The sequence below is a fragment of the Phaenicophaeus curvirostris genome, chromosome 6, assembly GCF_032191515.1.
Source record: "Phaenicophaeus curvirostris isolate KB17595 chromosome 6, BPBGC_Pcur_1.0, whole genome shotgun sequence".
Taxonomy (NCBI): domain Eukaryota; kingdom Metazoa; phylum Chordata; class Aves; order Cuculiformes; family Cuculidae; genus Phaenicophaeus; species Phaenicophaeus curvirostris.
The window spans coordinates 48,676,344-48,691,044 of NC_091397.1; the positions used below are offsets into that span (position 1 = coordinate 48,676,344).

Sequence of the window (14,701 nt, forward strand, 5' to 3'; positions counted from 1 at the left end):
TCCCCAGCATCTATTCAGAGATGTAATACGTAACCCACAAACCATCCTTCGGAATGAGGCAGAGAATTCCTCTCTCTACTCCTCTCTCGAAGGACAGATGTTTCCCTCCTTTCCCTGCCAAGGGCTGTCTGCGTACTGAGGATTTCCATGCAACCTAAAAATGGGGTTATCTGGCAACATCCCCCCAAAGTAAGACAGTAGTAGTGCTCCTGGCCAGTGTCACTCTTGCCTATGGATATCTGTGCACCAGGATTTGGTATTAATGATAAAGTTGTCCTCCAAATGGCTGTTGTCATGTCGCAAAACAGAGGTTTTGCCTGGTGCAATTAAATTGGTTGCCAGAGTAACTTGGATCATGTCTCTCCCTGCACCAGCACTTCTCCTTGTGCTTTTTCGTTGAGCTGTACCACCGCCAGGACAGCTCGTGTCAAGCTGCAGCCCAGCCTGGCAGGTCTGGGCTAATTTTCTGCTGCGGCTGCTCTGGAATCCCATTAGTGAAGGAATGAGCTATTTCTTCCTGCCTTAACTACACAGTGCTTTGTTCAAATATTGAATGCTTGGGACTAGGGTTTTGAAATATTGATGCAGAAGAAAGCACAGGCGGTTTCGGTCAAGTCCTATGCAGGCTTTACTCAGCTGCCTTGGTGCATGTAGGACCTTGTAGGGGAAGTGAAAAGGTCAGTATGACTGGATTTCAGTGTCTGGCTTTTAGCATATGATGTAGGAGAGCTTTGCTGGGGTGAGATCACTCGTGACTTGGCAAAAGTAATACCAAAAGCCATTGTTTGCAGTGGACTTCTTGTACCATATTGACTGGTGGAAAAGCACCTGGGGGTATTGGTCAACAGCCAGCTGAATATGAGCCAGCAGTGTGCACAGGTGGCCCAGAAGGCCAACAGCTTCCTGGCCTGTATCAGAAACTGCATGGCCAGCAGGACCAGGGAAGTCACTCTTCCCCTGTACTCAGCTCTGAGGCTACAACTTGAAAACTGTGTTCACTTTGAGACCCCCCCCGCTACAAGAAAGACATTGAGGCACTGGAGCGTGTCCAGACAAGGGCAAAAAAAGTGGTGATAGGGCTGGAGCACAAGTCTTATGACGAGTGACTGAGGGAACTGGAGTTGTTTGGCTTGGAGAAAAGAAGGTTGAGGGGAGATCTTATCGATCACTACAACTACTTGAAAGGAGGTTGTAATGAGGTGGGTGGTGTTGGTCTCTTCTCCCACATCATAGGTGATGGGATGAGAGACCAGGGAAGGTTCAGTTTAGATATCAGGAAAAATTTCTTCACTGAAAGGTTATCAGGCACTGGCACAGGCTGCCCAGGGAAGTGGTTGAGTCACCATCCCTGGAGGTATTTAAAAGTATGGTTTAGTAGTGGACAGGTAAGGTTGGCCTTGGTGATCTAAAAGGTCTTTTCCAACCAAATAATTCTATGATTCTGTGACTTCAGTGGAGCATGAAGCCTGCCTACATGCTGTTCAGGACTGTTCCTTGGATACTTTGAAGGCTCTGCCACCCTTTGCATAGGACAGCAGTTTCAGCCAAAACTATATCATGAGGGAGAGAAAAAAAACTGAGCATGCAAATAATATTCTCAAGTCTTTCATTGATCTTCATGTGTACTAAATAGTCTGCCTTTCCCTTTTCCATCAAACCTTCATCTTAGAGCCACTTTTCTCTTTATGCCTTCGTGATGTCCTCAGTGATGACAGAAGGATGACCTGTGCATTCTTCAGTGGGTTTTTTTTATATATAAATCTTTCTGTTGTATTAGCTTGATATAAAATGATCTCTGTGGCCTTGTGGCTCTGTGTGAGATTTCAGAGCTGTGGGGAAAGAGGCCTGTGTACTCATCCCAGCGCTGAGCTCTGCAGGCAGCCTTCCCAACACGCTAATTCCACTCTACAACTGAGGAAGGAAACAGTTTGCTCTGCCTTAATGGTAGCAGGTTGATGGATTTGGCAGAAAGGGTTTTGAGCTGTGCCAATCAGGGGAGTTGTTGTGGTGGCAACAGAAGAACAGAATTCTTGCTCAAACTTTACAGATCCCTTGGGGAGGGCATGGTCTGCATGGGAGTATTTTGCATACCCCAAGCAGCAGGCAGTGCTTTGCGTGATGTTGTGGGTCATACTGAAATGTGGCCAAGCTACCGTAGCTCTTTTACCTAGCTTTGTTTTCTAGAACTGTAAGCAATAACAGCAGGATTGGCAGCATTAGCTCTTCCATAGCCTGTTTCATGTTCCCTGTGTTCTTTTAAAATGATGAGAACTTTGGACATCTGACCACCATAGTATTGGCATGAGCCACAGCACACCAGGTATGAGAGACACCAGGGCCCTGGAAACACCTGGCTGTTTGTACGCATTGAATTCCCTTAATGGACAGCAGTGAGAGTTAAACACTTTGCTTTCGCTGTTAGAGGCTTCCCCCACACACTTCTTTCTCCTTTACATGGTTTCTTCTGCTGTAAGAAATGAAGATGTTGCAAACAACCCATCTGCGTTTTTGCAACACCTCCTCTGTGCCTTGATTATTTTAGTTTGTTGGTGTCACTTTGCATGTTTATGCTATTTTCAAATGTTTGTGCCACTCTCCTCTTCCTCTCTCTTATTTTCTTTCCCCCCTAGTTGCTTTACAGTGTTTGGAAAATCTTGACTGCTTTCCCTTTGAATTTTTATCTTCTTGTCTTTGCTGAGATTTTTATTTTCATCTTCTGTCTCAAAAAGGTTATTCCTCACACCTAAACTTTTTTTTTTTAATCTTCTGAGAAGTTTCCTATCAAAAATTGTAGAATCATTAAGGTTGGAAAAGACCTCCAAGATCAAATCCAATTGTCAGTCCAACACCACTGTGCCTACTAAACCATGTACTGAAGTGCCGTGTCTACATGCTTTTTGGGCACCTCCAGGGATGTTCACCACTTCCCTGGGCAGCGTGTTCCAATGCTTGGTAACCCTTACAATGAAGAATTTTTTCCTAATATTCAATCTAAACCTCCCCTGGCACAACTTGAGGCCATTCCCTCTTGTCCTAATGCCTGTTATTTGGAAAGAGACTAACACCTACCTCTCCACAACCTCCTTTCAAGTAGCTGCAGAGAGTGAAAAGGTCTTTCCTTGTGCTTCTCTTCTTCAGGCTAAACAGCTCCAGTTCCCTCAGCCGCTTTTCAGAAGAGTTGTGCTCCGGACCCTTCACCAGCTTTGTTGACCTTCCTTGCACACACTCCACCACCTAAATGTCCTTCTTTTATTGACAGGCCCCAAACTGAACACAGTATTTGAGGTGCGGCCTCACCAGTGCTAAGTAAGATTAAACCCAAAGTGACACTTTCAAGGTGGGCATCTTCCTCACCTGTTTGAAATGACTTGTTACACCAAGAGGGAGTCAGAAAGTAGTTCAGCACAATTGTGAGATTTGAGGAAAGGTCTTGGTTCAGCCAGTTGCCACTTCTTGCCTTATTTTTCACATGAGAGTAGCCTAGCTCACGTGCTCTGGTGGGACTGTCTTCTCTATGTCTTCAGGAGGGCAAAGCATAATGTTTTTCCTTTTCAATTGCAAGGGAAGACACTGCTAACCTCTCTCTGGGCTTGCTGCGTGGGGGGAAGAGGAAATAATTGTTTAAAATTTTATGTCTTTGCTGCAGTCCACTGAGGAAGTTTCATCCGTGCTGGAGGTAGGTGAGACTTGGAGGCACTGAAGCCTGTCCCTGCTGGCTCGCTGCTGGTCAGAAGGGTTACCCACTCTTTTCCCGTAAGTGTTCACACGGTAGTGTGGGCATTGCCCCATGATTAAGGAGACCCTAATATGAAATGCTCTGCTAGCCAGGGGACGTGCAGGTACAGAACATCAGTGCTTCCTGTAAGAAATTCCTCTTCACTGGCAACAAGAGGACATGTCTTTAGTGTGTCTTTTCCTGCTTCATCCAGGAGGTACAACAGCGGCTTGCTCAGCTGCCACATAATGGAAGTCTCAGTTTCATATGAATTTCCAGAGTTGTTGGAAGTGCCTTTGTTATTTTTATCTTGGAGAATCGTGGAATCACTAAGGTTGGAAAAGACGCCTAAGATCATCCACTCCAACCAACAGCCCAGCATCACCGTGCCTGCTAAACCATGTCCCAAAGTGCCACGTCTACAGGCGTTTTGAGCTCTTCCAGGGATGGAGACTCTACCACTTCCCTGGTCAGCCCATTCCACTGCTTCACCACTCTGACAGTAAAGGTATTTTTCCTGATATCCAATCTAAACTTCCCCTGGTGCAACTTGAGGTCATTTCCTCTCACCCCTCTTTTCTTCTCCATAGACACATCAGCCTCAAGTAGAATGTGGAAAAAGAGGAATGAAAAAAAGAAGGGAGGGGGGATAAAATAAAGAAAATAAACAGGTGAAGTATTGCTTTGGAAACTGTTATCCTCTGGACTGGACAGGCGCACACTCTCCTGGGTGGAAAACAGTTTGGATGGCCAGGCCCAGAGAGTGGTGGTAAATGTGTGAAATCCAGCTGGAGGCCAGTGACAAGTGGGGTTCCCCAGGGCTCAGTGCTGGGTCCAGCCCTCTTCAATGTCTTTATCAATGACCTGGATGAAGGCATCGAGTGCACCCTTAGCAAGTTTGTGGACGCACTAAGCTGGGTGGGTCAATCTGCTGGAGGGTAGGGAGGCTCTGCAAAGGGATCTGAACAGGCTGGACCGCTGGGCAGAGTCCAATGGCATGAGGTTTAACAAGGCCAAATGCCGGGTCCTGCACTTGGGGCACAACAACCCTATGCAGTGCTACAGACTAGGAGAAGTCTGTCTAGAAAGCTGCCTGGAGGAGAGGGACCTGGGGGTGTTGGTTGACAGTGACTGAACAGGAGCCAGCAGTGTGCCCAGGTGGCCAAGAAGGCCAATGGCATCTTGGCTTGGATCAGAAACGGCGTGACCAGCAGGTCCAGGGAGGTTATTCTCCCTCTGTACTCGGCACTGGTGAGACCGCTCCTCGAACCCTGTGTTCAGCTCTGGGCCCCTCACCACAAGAAGGATGTTGAGGCTCTGGAGAGAGTCCAGAGAAGAGCAACAAAGCTGGTGAAGGGGCTGGAGAACAGGCCTTATGAGGAACGGCTGAGAGAGCTGGGGGTGTTTAGCCTGGAGAAGAGGAGGCTGAGGGGAGACCTCATTGCTCTCTACAACTACCTGAAAGGAGGTTGTAGAGAGGAGGGTGCTGGCCTCTTCTCCCAAGTGACAGGGGACAGGACAAGAGGGAATGGCCTCAAGCTCTGCCAGGGGAGGTTTAGGCTGGACATTAGGAAAAAAATTTTCACGGAAAAAGGGTCATTGGGCACTGGAACAGCCTACCCAGGGAGGTGGTTGATTCACCTTCCCTGGAGGTGTTTAAAGGACAGGTGGATGAGGTGCTGAGGGGCATGGTTCAGTGGTTGATAGGAATAGTTGGACTCAATGATCTGGTGGGTCTTTTCCAACCTGGTGATTCTGTGATTCCGTAAAGAAAGCAGGTGAGGTATTGTTGGTGTTTCTGGAACGACTCATTTTGGCTTCAGGCGCTGCAGTTGTGAGCATTCGGGGAGGGCTGTTCACAAAGGCTTGTAGTGATCGGCCGAGGGCCAGTGGGTATAAACTGGAGAGGGGCAGATTTACACTCGACATTAGAAAGAAATTCTTCACGCTGAGGGTAGGGAGGCGCTGGCACAGGTTGCCCCGGGAAGCTGTGGCTGCCCCATCCCTGGGGGTGCTCAAGGCCCGGCTGCATGGGCTGCAGCGGGAGGTGTCCCTGCCTGCGGCGGGGGGCGCTGGGACTGGAGGGGCTTTAAGGTCCCTTCGAACCCAAACCACTGCACGACGCCGCGAATGCGGGGAGGACGCGGGGGGAGCCCCGAGCGCTGACACACGCCCCCCCCGCGGGGCGGGGAAGGAGGCCGCGAAAGAGGGGAAACCCCGCAGGCCGGCGCTCATTTCCTCCGCGCGGCGCGAACGCACAAAGAGCCGCGGGGAGGAGGAGGAAGAGGAGGAGGAGGAGGAAAAGGAGGAGGAGGAGGAGGAGGAGGAGGGAGAGGCTCCCCCGTAGGCGGGGCGGCGGCGCCGGGCGCGGAGCGGCGGGGAGCGGCGGGATGGAGCCGGGCGGCAGGCGCGGGCGCGGCGGCGAGGAGGCAGCGCGCCCCGAGGAGGAGGAGGTGGATCCGCGCATCCAGGTGAGGGCCGGGGTGGGGGACACCGGGGTGCCGGCCTCCCTCCTTTCTCCCCTCGCTCTGGCGTTCTAGTGCGTGTGTGCGCGCACAGACCCGCGTAGATGCGCGCGTATAGAGGGGGGGTGCGCGCCTAAAAATGTGCGCGCACCCCTGGGTGTGTGCGTGTGTGTGCCCGCATCGCTAAAAACGGGAATGGTCGAGTCTGTTTATAGATAAACACTGGGATTTACAGGTGACGAGGGAACAGGCTGTTCAGGGAACAGGCTGATGTGGTTTTATCTATATAAAACCATTATTTGTAATAGATATTAAAATATTGCATGAAAAATCGTTATATAATCTTTCTTATAGTGATTTTATATATGTATTTTAATATCTATTACGTATCATGATTATATAGAATATGTATACAACACGTGTGTGTGTCTATATATAAAAATATATACATATATATGTGTGTATATAAAATATATGCATGCATATGTGTGTGTATACATCTTATATATGTGTGTATATAAAATATATACATATATGTGTGTATACATCTTATATATGTGTGTATATAAAATATATGCATGCATATGTGTGTGTATACATCTTATATATGTGTGTATATAAAATATATGCATGCATATGTGTGTGTATACATCTTATATATGTGTGTATATAAAATATATACATATATATGTGTGTATACATCTTATATGTGTGTGTATATAAATTATATACATATATATGTGTGTATACATCTTATATGTGTGTATATAAATTATATACATGTATATGTGTGTATACATCTTATATGTGTGTGTATATAAATTATATACATATATATGTGTGTATGCATCTTATATATGTGTGTATATAAATTATATACATGTATATGTGTGTGTACACATCTTGTATATAAAATATATACACACATATTTGCACACACATGTATTTTATATATACACATGTATTTTATATATATACGTACACACGTGTTGTATATATAAAATGTGTGTGTATGTTTTATATGTACAATGCATGCCTATGTGCATGTATATTAAATATATGCACACATATGCGTGTATGTGGGTATATATTCAAATATATGCACACATATATATGTGTATATGTGTATATATGTATATGTAAAAATATGCATACACACATATGTGTATGTGTATATATTAAAATTATATGTACATGCATGCATATATGTCTGTATGTGAGGATATATATATATATGTACACATATGTATATGTATGAGTATATATATATTTATTTGCGGGTGCCAGGTGGGGATGCAAGCAGCCCCAGGCTTCTAGACACCCACTGGGTGCTGGGGAAACAGCCCCAGGGTGCCCCAGCCCTTTGTTGCCCCGAGCAGTGCTCTGCTACAGGCTCCACTGGGCATCCTTCCCTTCCTTCTTGGAATCACAGAGTCGAAGAATTCTATGATTTACCCCACAGTCTCAGGCTGTGCTCTGCTTCAGACTGCGCTTGGCGTCCTTCCCTTCCTCCTTCTCCATCTGACATCCCCCACCCCATTTATATTTGACCATGACAGCGTGACCTTGCTTGTGAAACAGGGCTGATGGTCAGAAATTCGTAAACGGGGGAAAAGATAGATTTTTTGTTTTAAATTATTATTTTCATTTGTTTAAAAAAGGAGCCTGAGTGGGAGTATGAATGCCTTCTGAAATGCTTTTTATTCCTGCGTGGTTTTCTAAACAAAGCTTTTCTCCCCCAAATCATGCCTTGACGAATTGCCTGGTGCAAACTCGAGCATGCTGTAGTCCCTGAAATGAAATGTATTTTTAGGTCTCTGCAGATTTATGGCTTTTGCTTCCAGCATTGCTGGGACCGCTTGTCATTAGTGAATATAAGCGCGTGTGTACATTGCTGAGCGGATTGGACCCTTGGCGTAGGGCCCTCTTTGCTTAATTGTCATTCTTTTCTCCATCGTGAAGCATTTCTTTTCCAGGGCTGAGTAGAGCGATTGCAAAATTCACAAACCGTGATTACACAGAGCGAGGCCCTCAGACAAAAGCTACCCTGTTACTGCCCTGATTTTGGGAAGCTGAGCTCCCGTCGTGCCTATTGATCTAATTTTGGCCTCTGTTCTTCAGTTTGAAACACGTTTCCACATACCTGATTTGCAAGTTGTCAGTGAAGCAGGGTTTTTTGAGTTTTCTGCTTGGTTGAAAGAACAGGCTGCTGTTTCTGCCTCCATGAGAGCCTTTAATGTTCTTAGTCTTACAGTAAAAGGCAGTTAGGTAATTTCTGTATGAGTGTTTCACAAAACATGGATTTGCAAATATGTATCTTCCAAATCCTAGAGGCTGGAATTGAAATCTGACCTCTGAGGAAAAGAGAGCTAAACTGTTGCAATTAATTCCTTTCTGATTGTAACCAGAGTAATTCTTGTAATCCAGTGGGAAATCACTCAAGTGACAATCAATTTACAGTGTTTGGTTTATACAGCTGAAGGTTTCAAGGCAGATACTGTTACACTGGTTGAAAATTAAATAACATTTGAGTTAGAGAACACTCTTGTTGAAATCTGGGACCTCACATGGAGTAACATGTTGCTCAAATAAAGAAGACTATTAGAGTCTGCTCCTGAGGATTGCTTTTTGTTGTAAGAAAGTAATTAAGAATGAGCTTTATTTTTACAGTAACTTCATTCATGCCTACACCACCTCTAGTAAATATTTATTCAAGGGATTTAACACCTTTGTTTTTGCTGTTAAAAGATCAAAATGTTGGCACGAAGGCAAGCTAAGTAAACGTAATCCTATGTCCCATTGACTGGCTGTGTTATAAAATGGTTTGCCAAAACCCAGAAAAAAAACCTCCTCTCATGCTGCAAAACGTCTTTCTTATCAATGCTGGGCTCTCACAGTATGTGATGCTACTAACTTTATGGTAATCCTTTTGGGAGGTGTGTGTATATCTCACTGGCAAGTAGCAGATACTGACTACATTGATTAATACGACAGAACTTGCTGTACCCTGTGTTTATTTTTAATAGTGAGCTATAAGCCAGAACAGGAAATGTAGTGCCTTAAGATAAAACTATAGAGCTTCTCCTGATTATTTGTCTTGTGAGTAGCAAAACAGAAGACCAGTGGCAGAGTTATTCTAAATGTCTCAAGGTTTCCTCTTTTCACTGACTCTGTACGCCACAGCCATTATGAGCTTTCGGTGGGGATGCTAAATGAGAACAGACACGTTCTTAGTATGCCTTAATATGCCTGATTTCTTAATATGCCTTTGACCTTTCTTTCTTTCTTTCTTTCTAGGGAGAGCTGGAAAAACTAAATCAATCTACAGATGCTATCAATCGGAGGGAGACAGAGCTAGAGGTACAGAATTCCTACTTGCATTTTCCTTTGGGGCATGTTGGATTTTGTGAGCAATAGAACAGTATTTCTGAGTAGGCTTCCCCATGAATTGTGCTGTCCTGAATGGTAGTTTGGCAGCAAGTCTGGTGATGATTCTTTAAAGGTGTGAATTGAGCTAGCAGCTGGAATGGAAAGGGAGCTGGAAGGTACAGGGATGCTGACCCTGTAAAAGCCTGACATGGAGAACCCCACCCCCCTCACGCTGCCAAACCCTATTTTTAGGTTTTGAAACTAAAGTTAGACAAGTTCTGTCTTTCAAAGTCACCATTCTGGGCTTGTGATCTTGTGATTACAGACAGTGAAAGTTTATTTGGTTAAGAGGTCTTTGCCATACAATTACCTGCCAGGATCTCCTCCTCCTTGGTGGCTGGCTTTTTTAGCTTGTTGGTTTTGCTGAGTAAGGAAAGTAATAAAGGAATTGAAGGAAAAGACTTCCTAGATGGAAAAAGAAGTTTTCCTGGGTACTTAAAAATCTAATAGAAAGTTCTGAAGAAATTGTTTCTAAAGCTGCAAATTTGAGTTTCAGCCACTTGGTAGTTATTCTGGAAGGCTCAATATTATTGATCTAACAACAAGTAAAACCAAACTGTCCTACTTGTGTGTCTAAGTTTTCTTTTGTTAATTGCAAACCAAAGAAAATAAACCCGGGGGAACTGTAAGATAAATATGCTCCTAAGGGAAAACTGGCATAAAATGCTACTTTACATCCTGAATAATTTTGATAACATTACAATATTTTGCATGCTGTATCAAAACGTGGTGAGGTTGCCGTGATGAACATACTCTAAAAGTACTGCATCTTCAAAATGTTCAAGTCTGGGTTTTTTTTTTTTTTCTTGCTTGTATATGTGTTTTTATAAGATGAGTACCTGGAGCATGCGATGGTTCCTGCTAGTATTTGGGAATATTGAACTACTCACTGTGTGCACTGAACAGAATATAGGGTGGTGAATTTCTTTAAAAACAAAGCAGCCTTGTATGTGGTTATTTCCTTCTCCCTGCTCATTTGCATTTTCTGTGCTTTGTGGTATGAATTTATTGGCAAATAAACTTAGTGGAATGGGGGACGATTTGTTTTGCAAAATTAAACTATATTTCAGCTGTGAAAACCGTTAAGTGTCACCAGCTGATTTAAATTCTGTGAGTAAACTTTAAAAATCAGTATGCTGGTCTGCAATGTTTCCAATTAAATGGACTTCAGGACTATTTCTATACATGTATTGAAAAAAAATCATTACATATATCTCTTCAGTCTCCTTATTTCATGCTGAGGTACTGAAATTGAGAGATGGTGCTGTGAGTAGTTGCCTGGATTTCATTAATCTTGTCATAACCTTGCACTGAGGATGTATTATGAAGCAGATAGAATAGTAATAATAATGCAAATGCATACTCATGAAATAAGGCCCAATGATTTAAGATGGGATTTTACTGCTTGATTAAAATTATTCATGTGTTCAAGTGTTTGTAGAGCCTGGAGATTTGTACCTACTCTCTGTGTGTGAGACATGCTGAGCTCTAAAGGCCGAAAGGCTCCTGGATATATCATTGCAAATAAGAACAGTGTTTCCACATTAGCTTGATCATGCATTGTTGCTTACCCAATTTAGGAAATATTAGGTGTCCAGTATGCGGAGAATGGTTATGTGATGCTTTTCCACCTCTATGTCATTGAATGTTTACTGCAGATCTGTCTATAGTACTTAGTGTAAGCAGTGTTTTAAGGAATTAAGTTGAAATATCATTAGCCGTACGCTTTCATATCATTAGCTGTACGCTTTCATGAATGTTTTCTCTTTGCTTTTCATCCAAAAAAATCTTACTGGATTGAAGCGAGTTTGTGGCATCAATGCAACTGCATAATTTTTAATCTGGAAAGATTTTCCTTACTTTTGATCTGCTTAAATTTTGAGGATAAATGCAGCTCGATGATGTAAGCAAGGCTTAATTTATATAAGTGTTGATAAATGTATTTTAAATAGACTTAAGACCTTTCTAGAGGAAAGGTATTAATAAAAACCTCACAACGCTTGTGGTTAGAAGAAAATTCCTGCATTTCATACTCTGGACAAGAAAAGAAAGCTTTGCTAAGCAACCTTACAGGACAAATCGAGAGTTGGGAAGGGGGAGCTTATGACCTGGATCATTCTGCTTCAAAGACTTCCAAAATATTTGAATGCTGCTGAAATCCTGAGGTTTTGGGAGAGCCACGCTGAGTTTGCCTTTGAAGATTTGCTGTTGTGGCTGTTATTAGCTGCTTCGGGTCCCTCTTGCTACCACTTCCTAGTTTGTGGTGTTGCTGATATTGCCAGATATTTCATTAGAAGAAAGATATGGAGGGGTTAAACAGAAAATGGACTTATATTTATGCTATTCTTCTATTATTATTTTCTTCATCTTTTCAATGAGAATGTAGTCAGTGTCATTAGGCTGTTGACAGCACAAGATGCAGATCACCAGCTTCCTGTAGCATTAGTTTGTGGTCCATACATTCCTACTGTTGACTTTTTTCCTTGGAATAATCTGGAAAAGCAATAGGAGCATTTGAATAGAAGGAATACTTCTTCGAAGGAAGTCCAGAAAAAGACACCCATGTTTTTGTGACTTGATGTACACTCTGATAAGCAGGAAGAGTAACCTTGTGGCATTGAAGGAGTGCAAGTGTGTTCTGGACTTCCTGTAGCTTTGCACGAGTCTCACTAACTGGGACTGCTGACTGTCTCCAGTTCCCATTAACTGGAAAAAAAAAAAAAAAGGCTGTAGGTGTTAAATGCTTCTAAACCCCATGCTTCTGTTCTCACTGTGCCACAAGTCTAAATCTGCAAAACAGAAGTAAGAATGATGCATTACCCGGTGGAAATGTTACGGTGCTGAAATCAGTAGAGGCTTCTGGGGTTTTGAGACTTGAGAGGAGAAGGCTTAGGGGAGACCTTATTGCAATGTACCAGTACCCAAAGGGCGTCTACCGAGAGGATGGAGACTCCCTTTTTAGAGGAGTCACATTGAAAACACAAAAGGTAGTGGGTATAAGTTGCTCCTGGGGAGATTCCAGTTGGATTACAGAAGAAAATTTTTTACCTTTGACCAGTTAAACGTTGGAATAATCTCCCTAGGGAAGTGTTAAGATTCCACTACACTGGACATCTTGAGGCTCAGCTTGACAGGGTTCTGGGCCATCTCACTTAAACTATGCATCACCTAAAGCAATTGGACCAGATAATCTCTGAGGTCCCTTCCAACCTGATATTCTATGACTATGCTCTCTTGGTGTAGTCACAGACATGACCATGTTTGAATGATGTAGAAAATATTGGTGCTTGCTGTTTACAGAGGTGATAAAATAGGGAATTCTGTTTTATGTTGTTCAGCCTGACATTATTTATTTATTTATTTAAAGTTCTGTACCTGAACTGTTATGGAATCTGTTCTGAACTTATGAGCCTGCATTTTTTTTCTTAATATTTTAAAGTAATGTCTGCACCCAAACCACCTGGGAGAGGGGTGGATTTACCTGTTTGGCATGACTTGAACAGACACGTTGAAGTTAGCTACATCTATTCTTTTAATAATTACTCATTTTTTTGCTCTTTTGACCCCATCCTGCTAAACCCTAGTGAAATACCCTGACTTGATGATGCTCACAGCCTGTTCAGGAGTTGTGGAGCTGCTAAAGGGCACTGAGATGCTGATAGTTGTATATTGTGTTAATGTATTGCCTGTTAATGAATCTTTGATTGGGCTTGATTTAAAATCCATAATGCTGCTCTGTGGTAAGTGCCACGCTGAGCATTACTGACACAGCAAAAGGATGATAAGGGTCCTCTGAGAGATTTAACACTTGACTTCGCTAATGTCCCTGTTTATGTTTGAAGTGTCTTTGAGGAGGAGGTGGGGGAAACATCTTACAGTGGAGGTAAAAGTATATTTTGCAAGTTAGAGGTGCACCTTGCTATTGGAGGCTTTTTCCTGTTTATTGGAAGTGCGCTTCTGCCTGAACTTACATCAGGAGTTGCAAATGTACTTAACAAATGTGCATGACTTGCCTGTCCAGCCAACTCATGCTCTTTGGCTCCTGAAAATATAATTCCAATGTAACAAACTCACCCAGGGACCCTCTGGCAGAATTGCGGGGAGGGGAAATACAGCACATGCCATTAAAATTACCACTGGAATCTCAGCTATCCCAAATGTGGTTTTTGTTAGAGTTTTTGTGTTGCCGGAGCTACGAGCTTGCTGATGTTTAAGGGGAGATGACTGCACATGAAAACTGGAGCTGAACAGTGCTGCTTTCAGCCATGCTTGTCATAAGTAGGGCTTGCTTAGGATCCTTGTATGCTTTCTTAGATCCTCTAGTGCTGATCTGCAAGACTTCATGTTACTTTTATTCCTGGATTCATCCTAAAGGTCACCCTGAGTTGGTGTTGGATAGAGTCAAAGGAAAGGGGGTGTTGTTATCAGCTGTGGTGCTCTTTCACTTGTGAGACTTGTCCGCATTTGAACCCTTCTGTGAAGAGGAAGGGCTATTTTAGTTAAAGTTGCTTTTACTTCCTTACTAAATACTTGAGTTCGGGGTAAAAAGCTCAGCCTTCTGACCGTGTGGCACACAAGATTTTTAAGTAGACTTAAAAAAAAAAAAAAAATAAAATCCTCTGTCTCCAAACTTTTAGAAAAATGGGCTGTCAGTGGCAGGAATCTTGTTCTGGACATGCCTGCTTGGCCTGGGGAAACGTTTGCCTGTAGAAACATCCATAGCCTTATCAGCATTCTTGTGCAGCTTTTTCCAGTGTCCATAAAAGAGTACACAGATAAGAGAGAAGCAGCTCACTGGCTTGTGTTCCTGCTGTTTTTTCGAGTGCACATGCACGACGCATTTGTCCAGCGCTAGACAAGTATTTCCATATCTCTTATTTCCAGAGGAAATGGCTCCTGCGTATGGATTGCTTGTTATTTTGCCTTCTGCTTTTATCCATGGATGAGTAAGGGAAGGCTCCTTCCTCTGCTATGGCTCTGGAAAGATTTTGTCGCCCCAGTGAGTCAAAGGGCTTTACTTGGTTCACGTTCTTGAAGCAGATATGGGGAGGAAGAGAGGAAGGAAGGGTTAGGCAGAGAAATTTTGCTTTGG

At 43.5% G+C, this 14,701-nt stretch overlaps 1 protein-coding gene across 1 annotated transcript in view; it reads left to right on the forward strand.

Annotated features, from left to right (window-relative positions):
• The first annotated feature begins 6,053 nt into the window (after nt 1-6,053).
• Nucleotides 6,054-14,701, forward strand: part of SH3BP5 (SH3 domain binding protein 5) — a 57,911-nt gene continuing 49,263 nt past the window's right edge. The window contains exons 1-2 of the mRNA XM_069860145.1: nt 6,054-6,186; nt 9,478-9,540. Of these exons, the coding sequence (XP_069716246.1) occupies nt 6,106-6,186; nt 9,478-9,540 (144 nt within the window). The 5' untranslated portion in view covers nt 6,054-6,105. The remainder of the gene's footprint in view (nt 6,187-9,477; nt 9,541-14,701) is intronic.